Raw genomic sequence first — 10,089 nt, forward strand, 5'->3', positions numbered from 1 at the left:
GACACCAGTCACACTGGTTGACCCGTACTCCCCAAACACAACCCCTTGGCCTTGGCTTCCCTAGGAGTTCTTCCCAGCAGTTTCTAGGTCTGTCCAAGCCATCCCCTCTGTCTCCACACAACCTTCCCCTCCCTCTACCTCTGCTGTCTTCCCCCCTTCTTCATGTCTCTTTCACCACCCACATCTTCCTGGACTAAAACAGGACAGCGAGTTTGACCTCATGCACCGCTCTCCTGCTCAGTCTCCCGAGAATGCCCTCACCCACTACCTCTGGTCATACAAGGCGTCAGTCCCTCTGGAGAAGTAAGCATTTTTAATAACCTCAACTTTCTATTTAGGAGGGATTTAAAGTATTTTTCTGCGAATAGTCAGCAAAACTACTCCAAAGCAGGTTCCTTCAAACACAAATATTTATCAAGCACCTGGTACGTGGAAAGTCCAGTGGCCTGTGCACTGGGCATGTTCGATAAATATTTGTGACTTTGATTTGCTGTCCCTGAAACTAAAGCTGGACTTTCTAACCTGTGTGAGAATTTTAACAAATTCCAGTGAGATGCTTTGAGAGTCACCGAAAAGCTGCCAAGTAATAACGCAGGATTATTTTGACAAACTTTATTTCCCCTCAGTTAAAATAACATAACCACCTCATAACCTAGAAGCCCAGGAGAGCTGGAGATGGCTCTGGTTTGTGTGTTGGATATTTTGCCAAATTTCCATGAAAAGTTAAGCTTTGAGTTACTCAGTAACCAGCAGCAGGAGCTCAGCTCTCCTGTTTATACTCCACCAAGGTCTTCTTGATGCCAGAGAAAAGAACAGAACAGCCCAGAACATGAGAGAATCAACAGCAAGCATCAGGAGCTGCTGCTGAGACTAGAGGCCAAGTAGGGAAAGAGGGATTTTTTTTTTAACTTTACTACTCACTTGAAAGAAATATTTTTTTTAAAGAGAGGGTGGGGCACCTGGTTGGCTCAGTTGGTTAAGCCGCTGACTTGGTATCAGCTCAGGTCATGATCTTGAGTTCCTGGGATCCAGCCCCGCATCAGACTCCCAACTCCACCACCCGGCCCACAGGGAGCCTGCCTCTCTCCATCTCCCTCCGGCCCTCCCCTCACTCTCATGTGTGGTCAAGCTCTTTCTTTCAAGTAAATAAATCTTTAAACCACTTAATAATTTAAAAAAAAAAAAAAAAGAGGGTGACTGAATGCTATATTCTTTCCTCTCTGTGGCCCCTCAAACCACCCCTAACACAGCAGAGCACAGAGAACCCCCAGCTCCTTCCGACCTTATTTCCACTCAGAGAAAAATAGAGTCTGCCCCCAATTTCAGAAATGATTAGAAGCTACCATGAAAAATTTGATTTAAGCACACTTTTAGGTCTTTAAATCTAGACCATTGTTAAAACCCTATAGAATAATTGAGTCTGGGGCCGAGTGGGTTGGTAGTGTGGGGCAGGGAGAGACCCACATTAGCGAGCCCAGCATAGACACTCTTTCTCTCTTTCCTCATCGAAGCAGTCTGAGATGAACTAAGAAGAAAGGGATTTGGGATCATGAAAAACTACACAGTGGGTTGATCCTCTGCCTTTGGCTTGGGTCATGATGTCAGGGTCCTGGGATCAAGGCCCACATCGGGCTCCCTGTTCGGCGGGGAGCCTGCTTCCCCCTCTCTCTCTGCCTGCCTCTCTGCCTGCTTGGTGATCTCTGTCGGTCAAATAAATAAATAAAATCTTTGAAAAAACAAAACAAAACAAAAAACTAGACAGTGCAAAGGCAAGGGTGGCAGAGACGGGGGCGGGGAGGGCTGTACGAGACCCAGAGACTAGGCTGGGGTTAAAGACTCCCAAAGACCAGCTGCAAATCTCGTTTGGAATGCGCATCAGAGACAAATGCCTTCTGATAAAAATGTGTAACCAAAGAAAGTGGCAATCCTTGGGTTCATTTCTGGGCCCCGGGGCCCTGGCTTTGGAGGGATTCTTGGACAAACTTGATAGAGACTATCCAGAGGAGAAGAACCAGCTGATGACATACAGACCCTGCTCCCAGAAAAAGAACTGGAGTTTTAACCTGGAGAGACGACATTTCCTTCATAGCTATGTTACAGAAGCACCAAACCTGTGAGACAGGTACAGCGGGTCTGAACCACAGCTTTGCTAGCTTTCTAATCTGGGACACATTCTGAAGCCTTGTGAAGGGCAGTTTTCTCATCTATAAACTGGGCATAGTAATATCTCACTGGTTTAGCTGATAGAAGAATTAGTCCTCACCCCTATCATCTCTACTCTGTGATATAAAAGGTAGCACACCAAACACTGATGGGCAGCTTACTTTTCCCCCTATTTAGTTATCCTGGAGATTTTCCGTGTCAGTTCAGAGAAAGGCTCATCATTCTTTTGGACAGTGGCATAGTCTTCCAGTGGGAATGTACCTCAGCTTATTTATTTAACTACTCCCTTCTAGATGGAAGCTGTTTGTAATCTTTTGCTATTACTACCAATCAGGTTATAATCAATAATCTCCTTGACACCCATACAGATAGAGCTGTAGGAGACATTTCTTGAAGTGGGATTTCCAGCTCAAAGGCTAAATTCATTTGTAATTTTTGGTGTTGTCAAATTTCCCTTCAAATGGTTATAGGATTCTGCCCTCCTATTAGCAATGGTTAAAAGGGCCTATCTCCTCACAGCCCAGCAAGACAGTATGCTAGCTTAGTTAATCTCTCTTAATTCTACTATTTTTAGTGATAACCTTTTTTAGGGACTCAGATGAGAAATAACTGAGAAAGTACAGTGCTTAAAAAGTCTTGCAAAGGAATCATTGAGGGATGGTAAAATTAGCAGGTGAAGTTTGATGAAAAACCGTACTTACATATTCTCGAGGTATCTGCCCACAAGATACATACTTAATTAAAAAAAGAGAAAATTGCACATTTTACAGCAGAGAAAAAAACTTGGCAGACACCATCCTAACCAAGTGACCAAAGTTACTAACATCACACCATTAATGGAACAAATGGATATCATGTCTCCCCTGATAGGATCCACAGAGAAGGATACAATATTACTTTTGCAGTGCTTGCCCTTAAAAAAGTATAACTTGAATCTAATCCTGAGGAAACCTCAGATACACTCAAATTGAGAGACATTCTTCAAAAATGACTGGCTTGAGAGCACCTGGCCAGCTTAGTCAATGGAGCATACAACTCTTGGTCTCAGGGTCGTGAGTTCAAGCCTGACATGGAGCATGGAGCCTACCTAGAGGGGGAAAAAAAAAAAAAAGGAAAAAACAAACAAAACATAACAAAAACTGCCTCCTACTCTTAAAGCATGACAAAAGAGAGCAACTTTTCAAACCAGAATACGCTAGAGACATGACACCCTTTCAGCTGAATCCACCATTTTCCAGTAATTGCCAAAAGGACCAACACAAAGGGAAAGAGGAGAGTCACCTGCTGTAGGTCTTTTGGGAAACATGGGGTTGTTCCTTTGGCCACATACATGCAAATCCACAAGAAAGATGATATTGTAGACATCAAGGGGACGGGCACTGTGCTAAAAGGAATGCCCTGTATTAATATGACAAAACTGGAAATATCAACGATGTTACCCAGGATGCTGTTGGCATTACTGTAGTCAAGGACAGGATTCTTGCCAAGAGAATTGACGTGTGTGTTGAACATATTAAGCATTCTAGAGCCGAGATGGCTTCATGAGGCGTGCGAAGGAAAATCGTCAGAAAAAGAAGCCAGAGAGAAAGATGCTAGGGTTCAAACAAAGCAGCAGCCTGTCCCACCCAAAGAAGCACACGAGAACCAACTGAGAGGAGCCAGAGCCAACGGAACCCATTCCGCATGAACTCATGGCATGGCAGCTGTAGAAAATATAAAAGACCTCTGGACTGCAAACAAACAAAGGCAGTGGGGACATGACAACTAAATGCAACGTGTGATCCTAGAAAAGGAAAAAAAGCAGGACGGGGGCACTCAATCAGTGTTTCCCAAAGTGTGGTCCAGGAGCCCCAAGAAGTCCCTGGGACTCCTTCATGTCTGCATGAAGTCGAACTTTTATATACAAGTTTTAATAATACTTAGATATTATTTAGCAAGATTACAAAGAGATCCTGAAGGCAAAAAGTCTGAGAACCACTGCTATAACGAACATCAGTGGGACAACTGGCAAACTTAGAATAGTTTACAGATTTGAATACAGTCCTGTATTATTGTCAGTTTTTCTGACTTTGATCATTGTACCATAGACATGTAAGGGCATGTCCTGGTTTTGAGGAACTTCACACACTTTAGGGATAAGGGGACATTTTATCTGCAACTTCCTCCTAAGTAGGACAGAAAATAACATCTATTACATGAATAAAAATAATATATGAATTATACCTATTAGTGCAGCACTTTCGAAGAATCTTCAATCCCACAGAAGGAGGCGTACTTACCCTGTGAATACTGTCACAGCAAACCTTAGGATATTGGGTTTGGCTATTTAGGAAGAGGAGAATATAAACAAACCTACCCTGTATCTCCATTAGTTTGAATTTGTTTAATCTCCCCCAGAGATACACCCAGAAACAGGATTTGCTTTCTTTGCTTTTAAAGAAGTAGCTCTAGGGTCGCCTGGGTGGTTCAGTGGGTTAAAGAAGTAGCTCTAGGGTGCCTGGCTGGCTCAGTTAGTAGAGCATGAGTCTTGATCTCAGGGTCGCTGAGTTTGGGGTTAGATGGAGAGATTACTTCAAAATAAAATCTTTAAAAAAATAAATATCTCAAAAAGAGCATGTATGTTTTTATCCACCCCATACTTTGTCTCCCGATCCCCCAGTGGAATCAATTCCTCCCTTGTGTGTCCTGGTCTGGGTCATGGACAAATTGGTCCTTAAAAGCCTGAATGAAGGTAGTAACTTGTTTCAGAATACTCTCCCCTCTGACCAGATTTTATGGACTCTCTCGCTCTCTCTTCCCTGAAAGAGCTGTGACAGAGAGCATACAGCAGGCACCTGGGTGGTTTAGTTGGTTAAGAGTCTGCCTTCAGCTTAGGTCATGATCCCAGGATCCTGGGATCCAGCTCCATATCGGGCTCTCTGCTCAGTGGGGAGTCAGCTTCTCCGCCTACTTGTGCTCTCTGTCAAATAAATAAATCTTCCAAAAGAGAAGGGGGGGGGGTCATATTGCACTGAGCAGGGAGAAAGTTAGAAATTTCTGGACATTGAACTTGACTAGTTATATTCACCTATTTTCTACCTCCTGGTTTGGTTAACCAAGAAAAAAAAAATCCTGTAGACAAAGTTCTCTGTCAGGCATTTTCTGACCAGGTTTAAATTTGAGAACATGTCCTCCTTTTCCTCTGCTCTAAAATTAATGAAGAGAGTGAGGGAATATGCCTAAGAGAGGTGGGACTTGCCTTTCCTCGCCCTGACTGAACTTTAAAACTTCTCTAATTAAGCAATGCTGGGCTCTATACTTTGCTTAACCCTGGGAGCTGGTCATCAGCCTTTGACCTCAGTTTTCCCCCTCGTCACCAGCTCCCTCCCCCACCCTAGCTTCTGGAACCTCAGTCAGATTCAGAGGAAAGAACCAGTTTTCAGAGCGATTGCCTCAGAACACACTATCTCCACTCACCTGGCCCTGTGGAAGATTAGCAACCATGTTTTCCAGTGGGATAGGAACTGTAGCTACTGGAAAAAGGTAAGAGAGGCAAGTTTTCTCTTTTGCATGCCCTCATTGGAGTTTTTCACTTTTGAAGTTCTGCTGAAGATGGCCTCCATCCCTTCCAGAAAACCAGGCCCTCTCCTTCGTAGTAACAATAAAAGACGGGTTTGGAAGACGTCCTTCCAAGCACCCTCCCTTCCACCCCCTCTTGGGGGAAGCCACACCTTGGGTTCTTAGCCCAAGAAACAAAGGGGATGTCTTCTCTGCCTAGAGCTGCTGTGCCAGTGCCAGCCCTCAGAGTAGCCCTGGGGACACTCCAACGCAAATTCTCAGGCCAGCCATAAGCTGAAAAGAGGGAGAATTTAACCTGTGAGGATCTCCTAACTCCCTTTTCGCTTCTCTTTCCACTCAATTGCCCCCGCTCCAAGATCTCAATGACCTTTGACTGAAGGACAGAGGCCCCGTTCACTAGCCTCACAGGGAGGTCCCCTCCTCCCTCGATACCGCACACATTCCCTTCTTGACCTGGGCTGTTTGTGGAGGCTCCAACGGAGGCTGTGGCACCACCATCTTGGTTTTTCTTCTCTGGAAGAACAACACTCCCAGATCCCCCTCAGCCTCCACTTGTGTTTCCAGATGTAGCTGAGGACCAAAAAGGGAAACCAAAGGCAAGCAAGATGGGGAAATGAACAGCAAGGTTCTCTCTCTTTCTCCTTCTTCGCCCTGCCTTCTCTATCACCCCAACTGCCTCTGCTTCTCTCCCACTCTGTGCCTCTGTTCTTAAAGGGCTGCAGAGCTGACCTCACCCCACACAGGGAGCCAAGGACCCCTCAGGTGCCCCCAGCCTCCAGCCAGCCCAGCCCCTCAGCGAGCCTTTTTCTGCCAGGGGAGACTGAGAAGCCTCAGTACCCACACAGACTCCCAAGTCAGCCAGAAGAAGCTCCCGACCAACCATGTCTTTGTACAAAAGTACGACAAGAGTTAATCTCCCGGTGTGCCTCAGTGTCCCAATTCTCCTAATATGCCAGTAGCACGATCTCATTTTTTAAAAAGTAAGGTTAATTTCACTGGCTTTTAGTGAACCGCTGTTGGAAACATTCAAAAATCCAGGTAGAGGAATGATGAGGGCCTGCACCAAGGCAGCGAGAGCAGGACGCAGAGTTCTTTGAGTCCAGGGTCTGACTAATGAGGGTGAAAGTGAGGAACGGGGAAGGAGAAACCCCCCCATCTCCCCGCCGGGTTTCTGGCTTGAGGCTCCCGTTTGCTGAACTGGAGGATGGAGGAGGAGGAGAGGTGGCTGGGGGACACTTACCAGGACAATCGGGTGGCATTTCGCTAAGGAATCTTCAGGTCATGCGGGTGGCATTATCTGGCACACAGTGGGTCTGGCGCTCCGTGGGGGAGGTAGGGCTGGAGCTAGAGGCCTGGGGAGGCCTGGGCACTTAGGTGGGGCTTCGCCCTGTTCATCCCTTCTTACCCCTGTTTTATTACCGAAATCTCTGCTGCATTAGCCCAGATCCCCAGCTCTTAACATCCAGGAGGCCCTTCCTAAGCAGCTTCTGGAAACGGCCCCTCCTACCGCGCTAAGTCTGCGCGGGGCGCTCAGGGCCCTGCCTGTTAGCCCGGGCGTGGTCCGGCTCGCCCAGCGCCCAGCGGCAGCTGCGCGCCTCTTAGTTTCCCTCCCGCCTTGGGCCCGCGGTGCTTTAGGACCCTCAGCTGCTTCAATCGTTGATTTTAATTTCAACCTGACCGTGTGGGGCAGTTGGATCCACTTGCCCCCGGCCCACCGACCGGTCCCGGTCAGGCCCGCCGCCTGGCCGCACTCCCGGGGCTGGAGTCCTGCGCGTTCCGGGGCACGGCGGGGCCGGGCAGCGGGGATCGGGGTTCTCCCAGCCAAGCTTAACTCCGCTTTCTGTCCCCCTATAGGAGAGCATGTCTTCTGGCCTTGCTGCTCACTGGGCTCTGGGGCTGTGTGACCTGTGACTGGAACCCCGTGGAGGACATCTGCACCGCCAAGCCTCGGGACATCCCCGTGAACCCCCTGTGCATTTACCGCGCCACGGAGAAGAAGGCGGTGGAGGAGGAGGGCGCGGAGCAGAAGGTCCCCGAGGCCACCAACCGGCGCGTCTGGGAGCTGTCCAGAGCCAATTCGCGCTTTGCCACCGCCTTCTATAAGCACTTGGCCGACTCCAAGAATGACAAGGACAACATTTTCCTGTCGCCTCTGAGTATCTCCACAGCTTTTGCTATGACCAAGCTGGGGGCCTGTGACAACACCCTCAAGCAGCTGATGGAGGTACAGTGGGAAGCCTTTCTGCCTAGCCTCCCTGCTGGACGCCAAGGAAACCTGTGCTGCCCAGAGCTGGGGAGAGACGTTAGGTGGTGGCCCAGTCTCTTCGTGCTTCCCCCCTTTCTCCTTCCTCCCCCTTTGTTCTCCTTTTATCCTGCATTCGCTTAGCAGATGTGAGCTGAGGACTTTGGCCGCGGGGTGCTGCTCTTGAACAAGGTCTCAGCTTGGGTGGCCGTTGGTCAGGGGCTGACCCCACCGCCTTAGCCAGGCTTCTCCACCATGTTCTTTTGGCTTCCACAGGTTTTTAAGTTTGATACCATCTCTGAGAAGACGTCTGACCAGGTGCACTTTTTCTTTGCCAAACTGAACTGCCGACTCTATCGGAAAGCCAACAAATCCTCAGAGTTAGTGGCGGCCAACCGCCTTTTCGGAGACAAATCGCTTGTCTTCAATGAGACCTACCAGGACATCAGTGAGGTGGTGTACGGAGCCAAGCTCCAGCCCCTGAACTTTAAGGTGAGTCGCAGATGTCGTCCCCGACCTCAGAGTTCTTGGTCTCCACTCAGAGGTTGAGAAGATAGAGAAGCAGAATCCAGGATCCAAATGAACATGGCGAAGCTAGTTGAAGGCAGTTTGGGGGTGGGGAGTGCCTAGAAGTCAGCACCCCTGGAACATATCTGCTTGCTGGAAACCTGAGAAATCAATGGTATCTCTGGCTTAGATTGTGGTGCCCGCTCTTAAAACGCTGTATAAATAATAAATTCTTCATGTTATCACCCAAGACCAAAAAGGACTCTGGAGATGCCAGTCTTACTTCATTTTTAAAAAATTACCAGGTTCAAATAAAGTTGGTGTATGCTGCATGCTGTAACCTCCTTTTGGAGATTCATGAAGCGGCTGAGTCCTGCAACAAAGAAGTCTGTGGCTTTATTCAGGCAGCATTTCTCCAATTTTTTTTTTTTTTTTTTTTTTTTTGGGTCCACATAAGGGCATCCTTCCTGCCCCTCACCCCTGCATAACTCACTAACTTCTGCACATGTCAGAAAAATAGTATTTTGTTTTCTTTTTCCCCAGACTATTTTCTTTTTTTCTGTTCCTTTATTTCTGCTTCTCTTTATTTCTCTCTCTTCTGTGAATATTTACTAACCATCTGGAAGATTCATGGCATTATACTAGATAGGTGATTTCTCCCCAATCTGGGTTAGAGTGGGAAACGGTGGGAAAGGGCAAAGGGCTTGACGAATAAAATGAAATGCTGTGTGGGGAAGTGGAGAAGCCCACTGAAAGCACAGGTGGGTAGGTTTGTTTCCTAATCTCCTCAGGAAAATGCAGAGCAGTCCAGAATGATCATCAACAAATGGGTAGCCAATAAGACCGAAGGACGTATCACTGATGTTGTGCCTGAGGACGCCATCAACGAACTCACCGTCCTGGTGCTGGTCAACACCATTTACTTCAAGGTACTTGAGATGGCCCCAGAGAGACCCAGAGGACGTTCTCTTGACCTCCAGCTCATCTGCTTTCACACCATTAGGCATTAGATAGATCCTCTCTGAGAAACAGTCTATGCCTGGCCTGAGGAGAAATACGAATTTACTCAGAGTCTAGAACTATGTCTAGGGCCATGGCTGCTGGCCTGAAGTCCAGGGGGCCTGGTTGTGTCTCTGGGCACAAGGAAGAGTGTACACACCCACAAACTCAGCATGCCTAGCTGCAAAGTATGCATGGTGTTGAACTCTTATACACGGGTGACAATTTTTCTATCCAGTTAACTCCACTTTGGAATCTGGAACAACACAGTAGGCTCTACTGACAGTTCTTGGTGATGAGGTTTCCTCCATTGTCCGGAGCAGCTTCAATAGTGACTCAAAGTTCCCCTTGCCTGGAGCTTCTGCACCTGCAGGAGCCAGGCTCAGCCCAAATTCTGCAGAGTCCTGTGACTGGATAGTGCACATGGCTTTGTCTTTCTCAGAGCTGAGATTTCTAAAGGCTACTCCAAATGGAGACATGCAGGAAGGGGAATGGGGGACAGGGTACTGGGAATAAACAGGCCCCTGGTACTCAGGAGGGCCACAGGTTTAAGTTGGGGGGAACTGGGGCACATCTGCCCATCCTGGGTTGTGCTCTACGTGTACTCCCCTCCCCCCCCC

The 10,089-nt window shown here is 47.8% G+C and overlaps 1 protein-coding gene across 1 annotated transcript in view; it reads left to right on the forward strand.

Moving 5' to 3' along the window:
- The first annotated feature begins 5,552 nt into the window (after positions 1-5,552).
- SERPINC1 (serpin family C member 1) overlaps positions 5,553-10,089 on the forward strand; it is an 8,048-nt gene continuing 3,511 nt past the window's right edge. The window contains exons 1-4 of the mRNA XM_059412873.1: positions 5,553-5,685; positions 7,576-7,945; positions 8,240-8,455; positions 9,262-9,399. Of these exons, the coding sequence (XP_059268856.1) occupies positions 5,645-5,685; positions 7,576-7,945; positions 8,240-8,455; positions 9,262-9,399 (765 nt within the window). The 5' untranslated portion in view covers positions 5,553-5,644. The remainder of the gene's footprint in view (positions 5,686-7,575; positions 7,946-8,239; positions 8,456-9,261; positions 9,400-10,089) is intronic.

This window comes from Mustela nigripes, chromosome 10, assembly GCF_022355385.1.
Source record: "Mustela nigripes isolate SB6536 chromosome 10, MUSNIG.SB6536, whole genome shotgun sequence".
NCBI lineage: Eukaryota > Metazoa > Chordata > Mammalia > Carnivora > Mustelidae > Mustela > Mustela nigripes.